The sequence below is a fragment of the Equus asinus genome, chromosome 22 (assembly GCF_041296235.1).
Source record: "Equus asinus isolate D_3611 breed Donkey chromosome 22, EquAss-T2T_v2, whole genome shotgun sequence".
Classification (NCBI taxonomy): domain Eukaryota; kingdom Metazoa; phylum Chordata; class Mammalia; order Perissodactyla; family Equidae; genus Equus; species Equus asinus.
Window position 1 is genome coordinate 15,535,239 of NC_091811.1, and position 20,538 is coordinate 15,555,776.

The 20,538-nt window shown below is 50.0% G+C and overlaps 1 protein-coding gene across 4 annotated transcripts in view; it reads left to right on the top strand.

The window, feature by feature from the left end:
- Positions 1-20,538, top strand: part of PRMT8 (protein arginine methyltransferase 8) — an 89,150-nt gene that overhangs the window by 20,661 nt on the left and 47,951 nt on the right. For all 4 annotated transcript variants that reach the window (XM_044756057.2, XM_014841765.3, XM_070494481.1 and 1 more), the window contains exon 2: positions 15,150-15,335. In XM_044756057.2, the coding sequence (XP_044611992.1) occupies positions 15,150-15,335 (186 nt within the window). The remainder of the gene's footprint in view (positions 1-15,149; positions 15,336-20,538) is intronic.

Consider the following 20,538-nt stretch of genomic DNA (forward strand, 5'->3'; position numbering starts at 1 on the left):
TGTGGGACCGAGAGGGGGGCCTCCAGGAGTGACTGCCAGCTGCTCTGTCACTGTGTTTTTCAGCCCTTTTCTCTGCATAGTCCCCCCAGGCCCCTTGTTAAAGGAATCATTCATTCATTCATTTGCTCATTTATTCACGCCTTCCACAAAGATTTATTGAACACCCACTCAGTGTCAGGCACCGTTCTATAAGCTGGGATTACAGCAGAGCCTGCTGCCTGCATTTACAGAGCTTTCATTTTATGGGGAAGACGGACATAAACAAATATATGAACCAGTGTCGGGCACTGATAAGAGTTCTGAAGAAAAATAAGGGAACGGAATGTGGTAGAGGCTGGGGTGTTTGCAGACAGGGTAGTCCGGAGAGACCACTCTGCAAAGGTGACGTTTGAATAAAGACCTGGATGAGGGGAAAGAGCCAATCATTCAAATATATGGGGAACGCTGGTGCAAAGTCTGTAGGTGGGAGCAAGTTTTGGGGTGTCCAGGAGCAGATTGAAGGCCAGGGTGACAGAGACCGAACAGCAGGAGGGGTTGGAGAGGTTGTGGGGCCTCACGGGTATGTGGGGGATGCGGGAGTTCGGGATAAAAGTTTAGAAGCCTGGAACACCAAGGGATGGCAGGTGGACCTTGGCCGTCCCCTTCTCTCTTTAGCACGTGGCCGTCCCTGCTTCTAGAGAAGACCTTCCCAGGCTCCAGGGCCCATAGATCTTCCCGGGAAAATGGCCTCTGGGACTTGCTTCTCCCTCTCTCTCGCCCGTTATTATAATGTACTTTCTTCCTCCTGTCAGGAGTAAAGGGACCTGATGAGTGAGTTCACACTAAGGTGTTAATTTGACAAGTAAACGCTTAGTGTGTTTTCTTTACCCCACACCCCCAAGTCTTTGACTCAGGAACTTTGGAGGTGGTAGGGAAGATAGAAGGGAGATGATGCATGCAGATTTCTTAGGCTTTAAGTCCAAGGGTTGCTTATTTTAGTGATTTTCAAACTACCAAACTAACCAGATTTGTCTCTCTTTCCTTGTGGTTCCATCCATTTTTTTCCTCTAATTTTTTTTTTATTGTAGTCAAATATATATAACATAAAATTTACCATCTTAACCACTTTTAAGTGTATAGCTCAATGATATTAAGCACATTCACAACCTTTGTTGTGTAACCATCACTATCATCCCTCTCCAGACCTCTTTTCCTCCTGCAAAACTGAAATTCTATGCCCATTAAACAACAACGGCCCGTTCTCCCCTCCCCCAGCCCCTGACAACCCCGTTCTGCTTTCCGTCTCTGTGGCTATGACCACTCTAAGTATCTCGTACGGGTGGAATCCTACTGTATTTATCTTTTTGTGACTGGCTTAGTCCACTTAGCATAGTGTCCTCAAAGTTTGTCAATGTTGTAGCATGTGTCAGAATTTCCCTTCTTTTTAATGATTTAAAAAAACCATCTCCTTTGCTAGCTTAGTATCTGAAACTTTTTGTGCTTTTATAAAGTGGCTGCTTTAGAGTTTGTACTTATATTGTACATACTGATATTATGTGCTTGATATCCTCGAGCTGTACGCTTAAAAATGGTTAAGATATGGCACTTATCATAGTCTACCTTGACGTAATGTTCCAGAGCCTCGCATACAGCCTAGGAGTCTTACAGCAGTATTCTTCAAATCCTCCCCTTCTGGCCTTGGTGCCATTGCTATGTACATTTCATTCCTACATATGTTATAAATCCCACACGATGTTATTATTATTTATTCAGATAGTCAATGGCCATTTAAAGACATTTACATAATGAGAAAAAGGTCTTTTATATTGACCCACCTAGCTACCATTTCCAGAGCACGTCATTCTTGGCGTAGATCCAGATTTCCATGTGGTTTCCATTTACTTCTGCCCGAAGGAGGTGCTTTAACCCTGCTTACAGTGTCAGCCTGTGGAGAAGGAGAACTTTCAGCTTTTGTATGCCTCAAAAAATCTTTACTTTGCCCTTATTTTTGAAAGATATCTTCACTGGGTATAGAGTTCTCAGTTGACAGCTTTTCCTTTCTCCTTTCGGTACTTCAGAGCTGTTGCAGCCCTGTCTCCTGGCCGGTGCTCTTTCCTCGGAGGAGCTGGCTGTCCTTCTTGTGTTAGTTCTCCTGTAGGTGACATGTCTTCGTGCCCCTGCTGGAGCCTTTTCAGATTTTCTATTTATCAGTGATTTTAAGCAATTTGATTATGAGATAACTTGGTGTAGTTTTTTCCCCTTCTCATTTCTTTTCCTCAGGGTTTGTCGAGCTTTTTGGATCTGTAAATTTATGGGTTTTATCAAGTTGGGAAACTTGAGCCCCCATTTCAATATTTCTTTCAATATTTTCTGTCTCCCCTTCCTTTGGGTACTACAGTCACATGCGCACAAGCCACTTGAAGTTGTCCCACAGCTCATCGATGCTCTATTTTTTCAGTCTTTTTCCCATCGTGTTTTGTTTTGGATCGTTTTTATTGTCTTGTGTCGAGTTCACTAATCTTTTCTTCTGTAATGTCTAGTCTGCTGTTAGCCTAATCCAGCGTATTTTTCATCACACATTGTTTTTATCTCTAGAAGCTCAGCTTGAGCCATTTTTATATCTTCCTTGTCTCCACTTAATACACTTAATCTTTCCTCTAGTTTCTCGGACATATGAAATACAGTTACAACAACAATTTTATTGACCTTGTCTACTAATTACATCACCTATGTCCTTTCTGGGTTGATTTGGAGGGATTGGTTTTTCCCTCATCGTAGGTAGTATTTTCCTACTTCTTTGGCAAGTCTGATCACTTTTGACTGAGTGCCAGACATTGTGTAATCCAGACTTTGTTGGGTGCTGGATATTTTTGGATATTTTGCATTTCTAATCTCTTTTTCTGGGATGCAGTTAAATTACTTGGACACTTTAACCCTTTCAAACCTTGCTTTTAAGCTTTGTTTGATGGGATCAGAGCAGTCTTTAAGGCTAATTTGCCACCACTGAGGGAAAAATAACCTCTTCTGAACATTCCTGAGTTATGAGGTTTTCCACTCTGGGTTGGGGGGGACAACAACCATTCCCAGCCCTGCGTGAGCACCACAGATTAGTCTCTCAGTCTTCTCAGTAGTTCTTTACCTGGCCTCAGCAGTTTCCCCACATGCACGGCTGGGTCAGTCTCAGCTGAAGACTTGAGGGGAACTCTCTCCAGATTCCCCGCAGCCTCGTCTCTGGATAGTCTTCTTCCCTCCAGGACTCTGCCTTGCAAACTCTAGCTGCCTTGCTGTCTCCAGAGTCCCACCTCCATCTCTTCCACCAAGAGAGATTCCTGGCTCTACCTGGCTTCCTGTCCCTCTACGCCGTAGCCTAGATACTCACACCTGGCAATAAGCTGGGCCATCATAGGGTTCACCTTGTTTGTTTGCCATCTCTCAGAGATACGGTTTTTCATTACCTGGTGTTCAATGTCTTGAAAACTGTTATTTCCTATATTCTGTCTGGCTTTTTAACTGATCATGGGAATTACCTGAGAGTGCTTTAAAAAGAATCCAGGGGCCAGCCCAGTGGCCTAGTGGTTAAGTTCGTGCACTCCACTTTGGTGGCCCAGGGTTTGCGAGTTTGGATCCTTGGTGTGGACCTATGCACCGCTCATCAAGCCATGCTGTGGTGGACTCCCACATACAAAAAATAGAGGAAGATCGACACAGATGTTAGCTCAGGACCAATCTTCCTCAAAAAAAAAGAAAAAAATAGATTCCAGATTCCTGGAATCTGTCACTGGCTAGTTTGAGGCCACCTTTGGAGTAGACCTGGATATTACCAGTTGGCTGACATTGTTCCCTTTCTAGCTGGAATGCCAGTGTTTCCAATGCTTACTTGCATCCAAATCTTTGATTAAAGGAGTCAGTCATTTCTGATAAGAATCTGGGTGGAAATATATTTATTTGGAGTAAATGGGTTTGTTAGAACTAGATGGAAAGTGCCTAGAGGAATCCATGGAAACCGAATGAGAATCTCGATTAAATTGGCATGGCTGTGGTCTTGGCCAACAACTTGTGATTTTCTTGCTGACTTATAACATGACTTTGTAGCTTGTTTTTCTTTAGTCGCCAGCTTAATGGTCAGATGATGGGGCCTTAGACACTGAGGGTTGGCTTCTGGGTCCTGACCAGCTATGCTACACAGGCTGAATCAGTCAGTCAGCTTCTCTGAGCCACGGCACTGTTACCTGCAGTTCTGGACTTGCACGACTCGGGTGTGGAGAGATTGTTGGGAAGATGTCTGACAAATACGCTTGAATCTATACTTGAAGGTACTTGTAGTCTATATGGCTGGAATTATGGGTGCTTAGTAAATTCATTCTACATCTGCAAGATATTTTCTTCTTCTAGAAATCCCAGGAGATAAGTCACGTCTCAGTAAAAACGTTTGGAGTACCATTGAGCCCTCTAAAGAGTGCTGAGTGTTATTAGGCTTCTGATGATTCTTCTCAGTTTTGTCTCTCTTCCTGCCACCTCTCCACACTTTCAAGGGGGAATGAAAGGTCTCTGATTGCATGGCGGGAAGGGGTGACACTTTCATAATGTATTTATGAAGGGCAGCGTGGACCCAGCTGAAGTGTGAGGATACTGTGATCAGCACATCTTTATTGAGCCCCAGCTCTGTGCCAAGTGTTAAGGGGAAACAATGACACATAAGGTCTGGTTACTGGTCTGAGCGATTTACTTCCTGGTTGTGGAAGCAACACCTACAATTGTGAGACAATTCGCATGAGACCATTTGCCCACAAAACAAGACAGAAAACAGCCAGTAGCTTTAGACGAGCAGATGCCATGGGAGTTCAGAATAGCAACGGGAAAGACCAGTTGTCAGGGGCTGGAAAAATTGACTAACTTTCCCTGATGGCCATATTCCTGAAGATAGCAGTTGTGTAATACTCAGAAAGCTCCAAGGAGAGGAGGCAGAACAGAGCCTAGAGAGTGGACAATGTGGAGGGCAGGACCAGGGTCAGGCAGGCAGCAGAACAGAGTGCTAAGGGCAGCCAAAGCCTCTGTGTCCAGTGCCAGAGAAGGGCCTAGAGAGCATCCAAAAGTAGCTTCAGGGCATAGGGTCAGACTGCCAGAGATGGAAGTCTTGTCCTCCTGTACCACACTTTAGCATTTCCTCTGAATATTTACACACTGAGTGTCTTTTAGTCATCACAGCAGGCAGAAAGAGGCAGGACATGTAATTGTTGTCATCTGATGGAAGAGGAAACTGAGAGTAGGAAAGGTTAATGGCTTTCGCCTGGTGACCTGAGCAGGTGAAGAGAGAACTAAGGCCAGAACCCACAGGTCTCTATCTGTACGACCTCTACCTCTAGTCAAGAGCCCAGCTCAGGTCCCACAGGGACGATTTGACCCAAATCTTGGACTAAAGCTTAGTCCAGCTCTGGGCCAGGCGCGGATGTGAGGAGATTGACCATGTCCTTCTGCGCCTCTGCCCATAAAGGCAAGTGGAGAGGGAAGCCAAGTGCCTGGTGACCTTCTTCAGGTCAGAGGAGAGAGAGGTCCCTGTTGCCTTGGGGAAGGAAAAGAGAGGAAGAGGAGATGAAGTCTGCTTTTTAAGCCCATTAAGGAGGAAGAGCCAGGAGCCAAGCATCCAATTAACCCTGACATCTCTTGCAGCCTAAATATCTGGAGCTATAAGAAGAGAATTTAATACGTGGAGGCTTGGGCGGAAAGTGACTAATAGCTGGAAAACAGGCCTGGTTTATTTAAAAAATAGGTCAGGCCCAACAAATCCAATAGATTCCTTCCCAGCAACTGCTGATCCGGGAGAGGGGCAGTGTCGTGTGGGTGCACTGCCATTTGATTTGAAGCAGGCGCTGCTGTGGTACCACAAAGACAGCCGGGGCTGATGGGAAGCGCTGGGACAGAGTGCACAGCTGCTGAGGGCTGCCCTTCGAGGTGAGCCACGTGGTGACCCTGGCAGTGACAGCAAGTTAGGGACTGGCCTGAGGTCACCCGGCCTGAAGTTGGCAGAGCCTACACGGAGTCCCGGTCCTTGTGCTTTCTGTACCCTGTGGCTGCCTCTCCCAGGCGTTGTTGGCCTGGCTCCAGCATCGTCTGGGAATCGCAGTAGCACCAAGGCTGTGCCAGGCTGACCTCTGAGCGGGCATCCGGGGTCAGAGAGTAATGGAGAAGGCAGGTCACTGTCCTCAGCCCCATCTGGACCAGGATTCCATAGGCATCCCTGGGGAGCTTGTTAAATATGCAGCTTGTTGGGTCTCGCCCCCACAGGCTCCAATTCCCCTGGTCTGGGGTGGGGTCTGAAACCCACCCCGAGGTGACTGATGCAGATCGTAATAGAGAAACACCATCCTAAATCAGAGGCCTCCAGATGGTCTCCCCCAGAACATTAATTTCCAGAGGTGCTTATAGATCTCAGGGAAAAAGGATGCCACAGCCACAAATTTGGAGCACTAGATTCCAAAATTCCCTCTTGGAGATTCACAACTCATTTCAGCAAATTCAAGGCTTTAAAGTGTGCCAATGAAGAAATCTCTTTACATTTTGCAGTATACACATATATCAAATCATTATGTTGTACACCTAAAACAATGTTTTATATCAATTATATCTCAATAAAGCTGGGAAAGAAAGAAAAATCTCTCTAGCTTATTTGCCCAAACTCACTTGACCACGGAACCCCCTTTCTAGGATTATCCATTCTGCAGAATACGGTGTGGAAAAATGCAGCTCTGGACCAGAGGTTCTCGAATTTGTGATGCATCAGAGCCAGGGGGCTTGTTGGAACAGATCGCAGGGCCCTGCTCCAGAGATTCTTATTCAGTGGTTATCGGTAGGGCCTGAGAATCTGCGTTTCTTACAAGTTCCCAGGTGGCCCAGGGACCGTGCATTGGGAACCCTGCCCTAGACCCCTCTGTCAGCCCTGTCTCAGCCAAGGGTCCTGGCAGGTCTCCTGGCAGCATTCCGTGGGGGTGAGGAGCGGGGGCACTGGGAATGAAGGGTGGCAGGACCCAAGGAAGGGAATTCTAGGGAGCCCAGCCTTGGCAGGGGCTTGAGTCTAAAGTGATAAAAAGCATGTGAGGATGGACTCTGCCAAGATGTCAGAGGTATAGTCAGGGACACTGTAAAACAGGAAGGTCCCAGTGGGTGACAGCAGATGACACTCTGTGACATGCATCAGTGTCTGGCCTTGCCCAGGGGATCTAGAGAGTGTCTGTGCCTTAAACAAAACCAACTCTAGTGAGGGGCGTGAGGGCAAGTGTTGACAAATGAGCAGGCCAGGGGGCCCTGGAGGGCCATGGACAGGAAGACAACGCTGGCTTGCAGGACCAGCAGCATCTAGATCCTTCCCCCCATCTCCCAGACTCGCAGGTTTCTGACCTGCAGGGTGAGAAGCAGTGAGCTGGGGCCGTGTTCCCTAGTGTAGCACTTCCTTCTGGGGAGGCTGACTTTAATGTTGCTGTGCTGGGACCCATCTTCAGCCCAGATGATAAGAAATGTGAGCGCAGGAGAGTAGATATGAGGGTGGAACCAGGGCTGTCTTTGGCTGAGGGCAGACATGAAAGCTATATATTTGTGGTGTGATCTTAGGCAATGGGAGAGATCCATAGGCCCAACAGGGCCCTTGCTTACATTGCTCCTGCCTGACATTCCACCATTAGAATGTTCCCTTTCTGTTAAAGCTCTGGTCCCCATCTAAAGGCAGACAGATGGTGCTGGAAGAGCTAGTCTATCTGATCATCCACCACATGGACCACCAATTTAGTTCACGGTCTAGTGAGTGCATGAGGATGAAGAAAGGGTGTGATGAGTGTCTGTAGGTGACCCTGGGGCGGGGGCTCTATGTGAAGTTGGGCTAGGTGGGAAGAAGCTGATGGTCATTGGGAAGAGAGATGTGGTGAGGCCTGGGCTGGGAGTCCTCTTTCCTCCCACGTCCTCCTCTGCCCTGCCTGCAGTGCCCCACCCCCAGCGGTCCCCTTTCTGTCCCTCCACGGGACCTCAAGCCAGGCAGGCTGGTGCTGAAGACAGACAGCTCAGGTTAGAAAAAGCTCTCTTGACATTTGGAGAACAGAGCAGGATTTGGCTCCTCCAGTGGAGCCTCTTGTTCTCAGGAAAATCATTTTTACAGCTTGGGCTGGTGCCAGTAAGAGCCATTTATAGCCCCCGGGCTTGGGTTAGCGTCAGCTGCTGGTGCAGGAGCGCTGGCTTCTCTCTGCCCCCTGCTGCCTACCTGCTCCCCACATCTCCTTCACTTTCCCTCTCCTCCTTAGGGCCTCTTCCCCTCTCTCCCACCACCCCGTTCCTATTTTCTTGGAGGTTCCAGTTCTAGATTTGCCTGTGTGACCCTAGACACGTTTCTTTCCTTATGTGGACCTCAGCTTCTCCTTCTACAAACTAGAGCCCACTAGCTGCTCGTTTTGAACCTTGGGGAGGCGCCTACCTGGGCCTACCTTCACTGAGGTGTTTTCTTCTGTTTAGTCATTGCCTGTTGGACTCCCCCTTGCCCCTCGCCCCCGCCAGGGCTAGACTTCCTGCCCGGACCAACTTTGTCACCCATTTCTGAGCACAGGGGTCCTGGCAATAGCTTAGTTAAACTTGATGGGGTTGAACTGAGCTAACTATAGAATCAATGTCAAGAGCACAGCTTTGTCATCCAACAGATGTTGGTTACATTCTGGCTCTGTTACTTACTAGCTCTGTGCTCAGGCAATTGACTGAATTTTTTGAGCGTCAGTTTTCTCGTCTGTAAATTTCAGTGCCTCATTGAGGTATTGTAAGGATTTTATGACATGCTATTTGTAAAGTGCTTAGCACGGTGCCTAGCACACAGTGGGCCCTCAATCAATGTTAGGGGTCATCATCGATTTATCATCTACCTTTATTTTCAAGTGAAAGTAAGGTTAGGGGAAAAATACTCTGTTCCTGGCTTCCCACCCCTGCCTGTGGGAATCCTACCCATCCTTCGAGGACCAGCTCTAAAACCACTTCCTCAGGAAGCCGTCCTCCTTTTGATCTCCAGCTTTGGTGCTTCCCAAACCCTTGATCTTATCTCAGCATTTAGTGGAACCGGTGCCCATTCACCTCAGGGCAATGGAGGAGACTAGGAAGATCTCAGAGGATTCACTGGGGAGAAAAACTGTGCTGCAAATGCCCCGAGGAAGGCCAGGCCTGGAGGCAGGTCACAGTGTCTGAAGAGTCTGGATCAGCAGTAGGCAGTAAGAGTAGAAGACAAAGTCACAAATTCTAAGGGTGAAAGGTGACTCTCAGCAGATCGGGAAAGCAGCCAGCATTGGGAAACCTTCCACAAAGGGCAACACCCCAAGTCTGGGGCCCTTGGGAGGAGGTGGGGAAAGCAAGGCAGGGCTCACTTTATGCACTGGGGCACGAGGCATCCCACTGAGTCAAGGCTGGCGACAATTATGCAGAAATAGTTACAGAACCAGACACGGGGGCAGAGTGGGCAGGGCTGGAACTCTGGGGCGATGACAGCACCAGCCCCACCCTGCAGGGCTAGAGGCATTGGAGTGTCCAGGGGGAAGGGACTTGGGCACAGGGAGCAAACTGGAGCTGTGAGAACCACAGCTGTGGAAGGACTGAGGTGCTGAGGCTAGGAGTCAGGGACTCCAATCCTTTGCTGACTTCTCAGCCAAATTTACAAGATTGGTTGAAGTTTGCAGGCCGCCTCCACCCAGAGCCTCTGGTTGCCCACGGTGGCCTGTGGAGGAGTCGGGGCTTATGACTTCACAGATAAGCCCACCACCATCCCCCAAGACCCACCTCCTGTGTTCCTCGAGACTTTCCTGGGCCACGGGGGGCAGGCAGATGAGCCAGAGGCTAAGTTTGCAGAGCCCATCTGAAGGGCCTTCCATTGTGGCTGAACCAACTTTAATAGCTTCCAGAGACATGTCTGGATTCCCATACGGGTCCCCGTACATCTATATGGGGACCTGGAGGGCTCCTATACGTCTTTCTTTCTTGCACAGGACTGCACAGTGCCCGCTGCCACAGATGGTCAGTAGGCATTTGTGGGGTGAAAAACAGCACCCCAGGAGCTGAATGCCCTGGGATCATGGGCCACTGCTCTTTCCGACCCCTCGCCCAGCCTATCCCAGGAGACAGACTCCCAGCACATCTGTCAACAGACGGGCAGCGTGCAAGCCCCCCTGCAGGACGCTGAGCTGGGCTGACGGCCTTCAGGACCAAGGACTGGGCCACAGTCACCCCTTCGTCCCCATGACCTGTGGTTATTGAGGTGAATGGCTCCCAGTCCGTTCATCCCTCTGCCTCATGAATGCAATGTGTGGTGCACGGTAGACACTTTGTAAGTGGGCTGCTGGGGCAGGAGTCTTAGGGAGCCTGATGGAAAAGGGACCTTGGAATCAGAGTTGAATGGCAGTGAAGGGGTACAGGAGGCCCCTGTGACCCTGACATGCATGCTGCCTGGACCAGCTAGGACTTCTTTCCTTAAACTTCTCTCTCCTTGACTCTTTAAATAGAGTCAAGATTGGGGTCAGCTTCATGCAGAGAGCCTTCTTCAGCTTTAGAGGTAACTGTACAACTTCCTGAGCACAGCATCCTTCTGGACACGTGAGGCTGGACGGAGGTTGTCTCTGTTTCGGTGCCCTTGCCTGGTCTCTGGCGTGCAATGCTTGGGTCGCACATCTCAGAGGAGGGGCCGTCATAGAACTGGAGGGATGAGGACTCGTCCTTCCCAAGCTTCTCTCCCTGGGTCCCTGGTGGCTTCGAGGTCCTCAGAGGAGGATGCTTCTGGCTTCTCTCCCTCACGCCCTCCACCTCCTTCCCAGCGGTCTCTCCCAAGAGAACCCCACAGCCTCCTGATGTGCAGATGGTTTCCAAATGCAGAGTGCAAGCCGCAGCTTCTCTCCAGAGCTCTGGGATCACAGTTCCTCTTCTTTCCCACTATTATTACTTTTTTGCTATTTACAAAAGTAGTATGTGTTAATGGCGTCAATCTTAGAGAATATGAACAAGCACAAGACAGGAAAGAATTACATGTTCACAGTCCAACACCCTGTGACATTCGCCGCCGATTTTGATGCCTTCCCAGCATCTCCGCTCTTCACACACAGCCACGAATAGGTTTAATTCTGAAAATGGGACCACACTCTATTCTTCCCCCACTTGTTCTCCTCAACCCGCGGTTTATCGTGATCGTATTTCTGTTTTATTAAACACTCTTCCACAACATTCTACTTGGCTGCGTAGCATTCTGTCGTGTGGAGGTACCATGGTTTATGTACTCAATCTTGTTTGCTGGAACTTCTAGACTGACTCCTATTTTTTGCCATTATGAAGAGTGCTGTCATAAAATTCTTATAGCTACATGTTAATGACTATCCATGACTCTTTCCTTAGGATAAATTCCAAAAAATGGAATTACTGGGTTAAAGGATTTGTGCTTTTAAGACTTTTAGTGCATTTCATCACACTACATTCCAAAAAAGCCTCCCCAGAAATGTACAAAAGTACCTGTTTTTCTGCAACCAGAGAAACTACAATGCAGAGTTTTTGTAGTTTTGGGGGGAGTCAAGCTTATTTGGTATTTAAAAATTATAACTTTTTTAGTTTTAATTTGAAGTTACCCAATTTCTAGAGAGGTTAAATATTTTTGCTGCGTGTTGATTTGCCATTTGTGCTTATTCTCACATGCACTGACTCTAAGACCCTTTGTCCAGTGTTAAATTGGGGATGTTCATCTTTTCTTCTAGGCTTTTAAGAGCTGCCTCCATATTACGAATATTCAGCTCTGTCTGCCATACATGTAGAAGCGTACTCCTCAGCACATCATTCGCCTTTCCATTTTGTTTATGATATTTGTTGACTGGGACTGCATTACTGTCTGCTTGTTAGACGTCTTTTCTTATATGACTCAATGACATTTCAAACCTCACATATCCCAATTGAAATTCATTACTTTCCCCCACCCCAACCTGCTCCCCCTGCTGACTTGCTGATTTCTGTTAATGTCACCACAATTTTCCTAGTCATCCAGGCTTGAAATGTTGGAGTCATCTTTGATTCCAACTCCTCTTTTTTTCCCTACATGACATCAGTTGCCAACTCCTGTGGATTCTATTTCTGCAGTTTTTCTGGCAGGCAGCCCCTCTAACACAACAGTAGTTCAGGGTCTCATTATTTCTTGACCAGACTTTGAAAATAGCCTCCTGACTTCACACTTTGCCTCCCCACTCGCAGTTCCTCCTCTCTTTGATTTTCCTCCTTGTCCTCTCCCGTACACACACTGCCACCACATAAATCTTCCTAAGGCAGAGCTCACACACACAACTCCCTAATTACAAACCGCCAACAGCTCCCTGTTGTCTTGTATTTAACTCCAACCTCTTAGCCTGGCCATGATTCCCTTCAACTGAATCTCCCACCATCTCAGCCGAGTGGCTCCCCAAACGGCTCACTGCTCCCCTTTACCTTTTTGCTCAGGCCATCCACTCCTCCTAGAATTCCCTCCTATCGTCTCCAACTGTCCAAATCCATTCCTAAAGCTCCCCACCTACCCCACTGCCAGCTAGCCCAGTGTTTTCTGATTCTTTAAATTGAAGTGAATTCTCTCTCCTTTGAACCAGGGACAATTTGCTTGAGCTTCTCTTGTAAAGCAAACCTTACTCCATCATCTCTTGGAGCCCCCAAAGGCCTTATCCTCCTACTAGAAAGCAGAGGCCCTGGAAGGCACTCCTCCTAAATGTCCCTCTTTCTTGCACAGGACTGCACAGTGCCCGCTGCCACAGATGGTCAGTAGGCATTTGTGGAATGAAAAACAGCACCCCAGGAGCTGAATGCCCCGGGACCATGGGCCACTGCTCTTTCCCAGCCCTCTCCCAGCCTATCCCAGGAGACAGACTCCCAGCACACCTGTCAGTGGACGGGCAGCGTGCAAGACCCCTGCAGGACGCTGAGCTGGGTTGACGGCCTTCAGGACCAAGGACTGGGCCACAGTCACCCCTTCGTCCCCATGACCTGTGGTTATTGAGGTGAATGGCTCCCAGTCCATTCATCCCTCTGCCTCATGAATGCAATGTGTGGTGCACGGTAGACACTTTGTAAGTGGGCTGCTGGGGCAGGAGTCTTAGGGAGCCTGATGGAAAAGGGACCTTGGAATCAGAGTTGAATGGCAGCTAAAGGGTGCAGAGGCCCCTGTGACCTTGGCCACACATGCTGCCTGGACCAGCTAGGACTTTTTCCTCTCCTTAACATATTTAAATAGAGTCAAGATTGGGGTCAGCTTCATGCACAGAGCCTTCTTCAGCTTTAGAGGTGACTCTGCAGCCAGCATGGGAGTGTGCAATTGACACAGTCTATTTTTAGCCTCTGGGAGACCGTGACCAACATCCCAAGCCGAGGGTGGGCACACCTGCTGCATTCTAATGAGGCAGCCCCGATTGTCTCTGCCAGCCAGCCGGGATCTCGTCGACCTGAAATCTGATGTTGCTAAACTGGGAAGTCTGCTTATTTCCCAGAGGCTGTAGCCTAGATACACCGGGAAGATGGGACCATCACACTCTCCCCAGCTCACTCTCCCCCCAGCCCGGACACAGGGCAGGCTGTGCCCACAGCGTGATGGAAGGACAGAATCACTCGGATTTCTTGATCTTGCTCTGTCCTACGACCTCCCTGTTTTCTTTGCTGGAAAAGAAGTAGTAAGTCTGAGCTGACCTAACTCACAGATGAGAAAACACAGAGCAGGGACATGTTTATGGGATCTGAATAATAATAAAGCGCTTACTATATGCCTGGCAGTGTTCTAAACTCTTTATGTATATTAACTCATCCAAACTTTTTGACAACTCCCTCAGGAAGATTTTATTACGATCCTTGATTATAGAGGAGGAAACTGAGGCACAGTGATTTGCCAGCCAACAAGGAGCAGGGCTGCGTTTCAAAGCCAGGCAGCATGACTGGGGTTTGAACTCTTGCACCGTGCCGTCTGCTTCTCGATATCTATTTTTAATTTTACTAGAGCCAGGAAAGGATCCAGGAACCCTGATTCTCAAGCCCAGAGGACCAATGGCTGGCTACTACTACCTCTCTGTGTTTTAAATTCTGCTCCAGTCTGAGGACTTGGCTGTGCTGTGCGCATCCAGGTGGCCTCCACTCCAGGCAGAGGGGTCCTCTCCTGGTATAACTGTGCTTCTGCAGTGAGGTCTGAACTTCCGGGCCCCAGCAGCTCCCTGAGTTTTCATCCTTCTCCCTCCTGTTAGTCTGTGAGGAGGAGCCAGTCAGCGGTGGGCAGCAGCAGTGGGGTGCAGAGGTGGCCTGGCTGTGGGGTTGGGGGACACAGAAAGAGCAGTCACTGGTGGAGCAGGCAGGAGGTCGGCCATCAGGGTGGGTGTGCACAGTGCAGCGTGAACTTCTGCTGAATTTCAGAGTGAAACTGTGAATGAGAAACCAGGGGGCCAGACAGCAGGTGGGAGACAGCAGAACCTAAGCGCCCTGTGCTGGGGCGAGTGCTGCCTGCTGGCGGGAGGGCAGGCGCGGGCCTGATCTTCCGAAGGGTGCAGGTGGGACTCATTGCAGTTAACAAACACTTACTACGTGCCAGGCCCTTCTCGAAGCACTTTACAAATCCTAACTTGTGTAATCCTCAGGACCACTCTAGGGGATGGGACCATTTTATTCCCACTTTAGAGATGGGGGAACTGAAGTACCGAGGGGCTGGTAACTTTGCCCAAAGTCGTCTAGCTAGCAAGTGGCAGAGCTGGGATTCAAGTCTTGGCAGAATGGCTCTGAAATCTGCACTCCAGCCACCATGCTCTGCGGTGCTCTGCAATGCAATGCTCTGCTATACGTCTTTCCCTTTACCTCTAAAGGAAGGTATTATTGTCCCTATTTAACGAATATGGAAAGTGAGGCCTAGATCAGCTTAGGTCACCCAGCTAGTAAGAGATGGAACTGGATTACATCAGGTCTGTTTGGCTCCTCAGTAGCATGCCACCTCCCCACAAGTCACAGCCATCAAGCTGACTGCCAAGCTGAAGCCAGAAGGGACCGTCCACCCCTTAGGCGAGGCTGCTGTGGCTGATAGGAGTGGGGCTCAGGGAGGGGAGGGAGGGAGGGAGGGAGGTGCGACTGTCAGGGCAGGACCTGCTGCCACTGTTAACACTACGCCCTTCTCTTCCCCTCAGGTGAGCAGTCTCCCCTCGCAGCCCCCGCAGCCCGTTGTCCCACCCAAGCCTGTGCAATGTGTCCATCACGTGTCCACTCAACCCAGCTGCCCAGGACGGGGCAAGATGTCCAAGCTGCTGAACCCGGAGGAGATGACCTCGAGAGATTATTACTTCGACTCCTACGCCCACTTTGGGATCCACGAGGTAAACCCTCCCGAGCTGGTGGCTGAACGGGGTGAGCTTGGCCCTGCTGTGTCGTCACTGTTTGCTGAGGCAGCACAATGGGGTCGACTCTCTACTGTCATAAAGTGAGCTCTCCCAGTGACTGTAGGCCCCAGACCCTTTCTCCATCCCATGGGCCCTCCTGGGAGGGGGTCAGGGCCAAGCCTAGAGCAGGTAAGGAGGCAAAAGTGTGTGTCTGTGTGATTCTCAGCCAGAGAGCAAGGGGTGCTCGGGGTTTCTCTGTTTTATGGTCCAGCACCCGTGTCCTTTCCCGACCCTAAGCCCAGGTGGTCCAGGTGGGCCGGATGTCCTCGGTCCTTGCTCTCGGAGCTCAGAGGCCTTGCAGCTAGAGTCCTGAGACTGAAAGGGCCTTCCAAAGGTCATGATATTGGGTCCTCAGGCAGGCGTGACCATGAACCCTTGGGTTCATCCCGGACCAATGAGCGCCTCCGGGGGGCAAGTGCAGCCAGCTTCCCGGGAAACCTGGCCCACGTCTGACACCCTGACTGACTCTCAGGAAATTCTTATGTCTAAATGCTTGTCTCACGACAGAGCAGGGAAGATCCGTGTCCGCTGCAGAACAGAGCAGAGCTTCCCAACAAGAGGCCTCCTGCCTGTCGTGGGGACCCTTTTCCCTTCCCCACCCTTGTCGCCTCCAGCGTCCTCTCAAGCCACTCCAGACAGAAAACTAATTCCAAGGCGGTGCTCTCTCAGAGCCGGGCACTGGGCTAAGCACGGACGTGTATCGTTTCACTTAATCCTGCTAAGAAGCCGGGGAAGAAAATATTTCTCTTATCCCCTTACGGTATGAAGAAATATTGAGAAAGGAACAAAGGCCTGCTTGCTATGCCGATGCATTTCAGAAATGAGTCTCAAAGCTCCCCTTCCAATTAGACGCTCTGTAAACCCTCCCTGTGTGGAAGTGGTGACACTGCCGGCCAGAAGGGTGTTTAATAACGAGAGCCAGAGCTTTTCTGTTTGTTCGAGTGCTTACAACATGCTGCGTGATGTTCCAAGCATTTTATATTGCGGCTCATTTATTCCTCAGCTCAACCTGATGAGGTTGGTATTATTATTTGCCCCGTTTTACAGATGAGGATGTTAGACCTTAAGAATAGGCCAACCTTCATTCATCCTTACTGGTTCTTTTGTCCGCAAGGTCACAAGCTGACAAATGCAGGAGCTAGAAATTACCTTCATGTTTTGGGTCCGGGAGTGTCATTCCTAACCACCATGCCATGCAGCCTTTAAAACGGTCTTTCTTTCTTTCTGGAAACTTTGACTTTGTTCCTGCTGGTTCCTGTGCAGATCCATGTGGAGACAGAGAGTGGAGCAGGGTCCCCCAGTTACGTCTAGACTCAGGGGCCTGGCCCACATGCCCCAGTGGGACTCGAGGTTTGCCCCCCGAGAGCTGCTCTCCACAGAAATGCGATAGGCCTGGGACCTGCAGGGCAGGGGGAGTGACCCTGGGCTCCATGTTGGGGGGCCTGGTCCGGGAGGGCCTGGGCAGGTGATCCTGCCACTCTTGGTGGCTCCAGTGCCACCCTGGGGCAGATGGGTGAGCTGTTGCATCTTTCTTGATCCTGCTCCCATGGGGATAGGGGTGGGGATGATGCTTGGAGCCCTGTCCCACGCCTGGGAGAGGCTCTGGGAGGCAGAAAGGACTCCTCCAAGAGCTCCTCCTCCTCAAGAGCCTGCCTCCAATTAAAGGACATCTCCCTGTGACAGATTCTAACAGGCCAGTGGCTCTGGGCAGCTGTTGTAGGGCAGATTCCCAGGGAGAGAGCAGTTCCCAAAGTGCCTGCCCTTGGGCCTGCGTGAAATCTCCCTGTTAGGAACCAACCGATCCTGATGCACCCCTTATGCCTACCCTTCTGCTCCACGGAGCCTCCTCCAACTGACCTCTCAAACCCCTCCCTCTGACTTGCTAGGTTCTGGCTGGGCCACACCTGTGGCCCCTAGGATGTGCTCTCCTGTGCTATTATTTACCTCTATATTTCCTTCACGACGTTCCTCAGTCTCTAACCCAGATACCTTGTCTGATTTGCAAAGGTCAAGCCACTAATCTCATCACTCAGGTGACGCCTGATCAGCACCACAGCCGGGCAGCCAGAGGGTATGATCTGCCCTGGGAGAAGACACCAAGGGCCACCAAATAAATCCTAGACCAGGTCCCTCAGGTTCACGTATTGATAGAAAAACCAAACTTGTCCATGCGCATATATAAACATAGTGCAGACTGAGCTAATAAACTTGGCGGAGAGGATCTGCAGGTCAGATCTAACGTTCTTTCCTTAGTAACCTGTCCTAGGATAGTTGTGGCAACCCTTTGCATCAGGAAGTACTTCTGATCACCTAGCTTAATTCCCTCCTGCTGCTGCTGCAGGCCACCCCAGATCCTGGCCTCCGGGGAACTGCATAGGTCTTTAACGTAGGGGTGGCTAGCTTGCCTTCCTTCACCCCTGAGCTTTCCCTCCATCCTGTTCGGTCTCTAAGATCATCTGGTCTGAAAGAAGGTAGGGGGCACGTGGACGGACTCTTAACATTGTTCTTTGCAGAGAGAGAGCCTGCAGTTCTGGTTATCAAGCCCCAGGGATCTCCATTCCGTGCCAGACGGCTCGCGCCGATGCCTTTGCTCCTCGGTCTGGACAAGACCCATGTCTCACCATCCGGAGCCGAGCTGGCCATTTGGCAGTCTTCTCCCATCGTTAACAAGATGCTCACACGGGCAGGCAGCAGCCCCGCCAGCGTGCTGATTAATAGTAATCAGCAAGTGCTCAGGAAACACGGCACGGGATGGATGGGGTGTGAGCAGCCTGGAAATAGAAACAAGAAGTGCCAAGTTTGGGTGAGGGGACTGGGGGGTGGCTGAGAGCACAGGAGGAGGTGATTCTGGATACTTTGCTACTTCCATCCCGTGGGCCAACCCAGAGATGACTCTGTCCTCAGCCTCCGGAGGGCAGGGGCTGCGGAGAGGAGGACTGTCGTATTCTGTCCCAGGGCCTCTGAGAAGAATGGGATCTTGAACAGGAGCAGAAGTGACAGATGTGTGCTTGCGGAGGCCTCCGCTCAGGGGCGAGGGAACCAGCTCCACAACCTCCCAGGTCCCAGCTCTGAGTTCTCAGCGTCTTTGACAGTTGGCCCCAGGTTTGGGGCCTCAGCCGCCAGAAGAATGCCTGCCAGTGGGGCTGTGTTCCCAGACCCCGAGGCCTGGGCGCCAATCCCACTCCTGGCCAGCTCTCTTCTTTTGACAATCTTGCTGCAGGTTCTTTTGAAATAGATTCTTCAAGGCCTCGTTTCCCAGCAATTCGTTAATGTGCTGTCATGTGTTTAAAAGGCAGGGAGGCTGGGGGTGAAGGCATCCGCAGCTGGGGGCTAGGATTGTTTTCAACGAAGAGTGGTGTGCTCTAGTCTGAAGTGTCTGGAGACTTCTTTGGGCTCTTCTCTCCCAGGGAGGATCAAAGCCGGGGGGGAGGAGGGGAGAGAGCCTTTTCTTTTGGCAGGCCAAGCGGGGCAGTCGCAACCTCTCTTCCCCCGGAACTTGTACCTTCGGACCTAACTCCTGTGGTCTGGAGCCTCAGGGAAGGGACGAAGGGGCCAAAGGAGTGACAAAGGCAATGGATTCAGTGGAGACCACTGGGGAAGCTCCCTTCGGCAGCTTCAGGACCTGCAGAGGCCCCGGGGTGCATATGGCTGCGACTGAGAGATTCCCGAAGCTCGGGTCGTCGCTTGGCCTCTGTTCCCTGCTCACCCTCAAGGACTTCCTCGCATGGATGAAACGGGTCCTAGTTGTCACAGAGCCAGAGCTAACCCTTCTGTAACACAGTGTTTATCGAATCATCACAGCACCCCTATGAAGTAGGGGCTGTTATCACCCCATTTTCCAGATGGGGAAATGGAGACGACACAGCAAGCTGAATGATGTGCTGGCTCAGAGAGCTCAAGAGCATTGGAGCCGTGACTTGAAGAAATCTAGGTGGATAAATTTCTAAAATTGATACAAAACAGCAACCCTCGGTGTTGATTTGTTCAAGCAATGAAACCACATCTGAAATAGCCACTGCGGTTGGAATCACTACCTGATTATGTTTATGGTAATCCACAGTCATTCCCCAAGATCTGCCTTTGTCTCCTGCGCAGGCCAACGGGCCGCTTGAATGGGGCGGTGGGTCTCCTGGACTAATGGGTCTCACGGAATTAGTATCGGCTCAGAGCCAGTATCCAATAATCTTCAAAAACCTGTTTGGTTTCCTTTCTCCAATGCAGTCACACTGGTGAATGGTTGAGGTCCTCTTGGAGAAGACTGGGAGAAAGATTAACAGTATATATATTTGGCTCCATAACAGAATTTTTCCTCCTGGGACATGGCCTTTCCTTCATTTGAGGGGTTCTGGGCCTGTAAACTGGCTTAAGTCTGGGAGTCAATTGAGGGACCATGACTCTCTGTTTTGGTGATTCAAGCAGACTTCTGTTCACTAGACCTATAACTTTTCAGCTTAAACAGATCAAGTAAGAATTTAATATGCTTCCCATCCATTTCCTTTCTCGAGACTCCACGACCAACTGGTCAACCCCATAGGTCTTTGTGAGTCAGGCTATTCTGAATACTGCTTTGGCTCCCATGTCCTTTACAGTAACCATGCCCACCTAATCTTTGGTGATTAGGTGTTGCAATTTGAGCCCTGCCACCCCAGCATCCCAGTTTGATATTATTCCCATTGCCTTTGAGGGTCTCAGTTTGATGGTAGCAGTTCCCGCTGTAATTTCTGACCTATAGAGAAGAGCAACCAGAGAGCTCTTCAAGGACGCTGGACTCTCCTCGCAAGCTTATGTCTCACAGCTGTGGTGGAAGGTCTGATCTCTGAAGTTGGTGAGTCGGACTCGCGTGACAAATGTACTCTAACATTCCAGTCTCTCCAGGCGTTGGCATACCTTCCTCTCAGCATACCAAGGAAGTTCTGACGTTTTATCTTCGTTTACTGTGGGCTAACTTTGGGTCCATGTTTCAGTCAACCAATCAAACCAACAGTTAGAGGCATTCCAAGCCCCTGGAGCGAAAACAGGGAATCCAAGATCTCTGCTTAGTGGTTGTAAATCAATAAACTTGTCCTGATCCAACTTTATATTCCTCCCATCTTGATCTCACACCCCTAACATACATTCCCTTACACATTCCCCAGGTTTC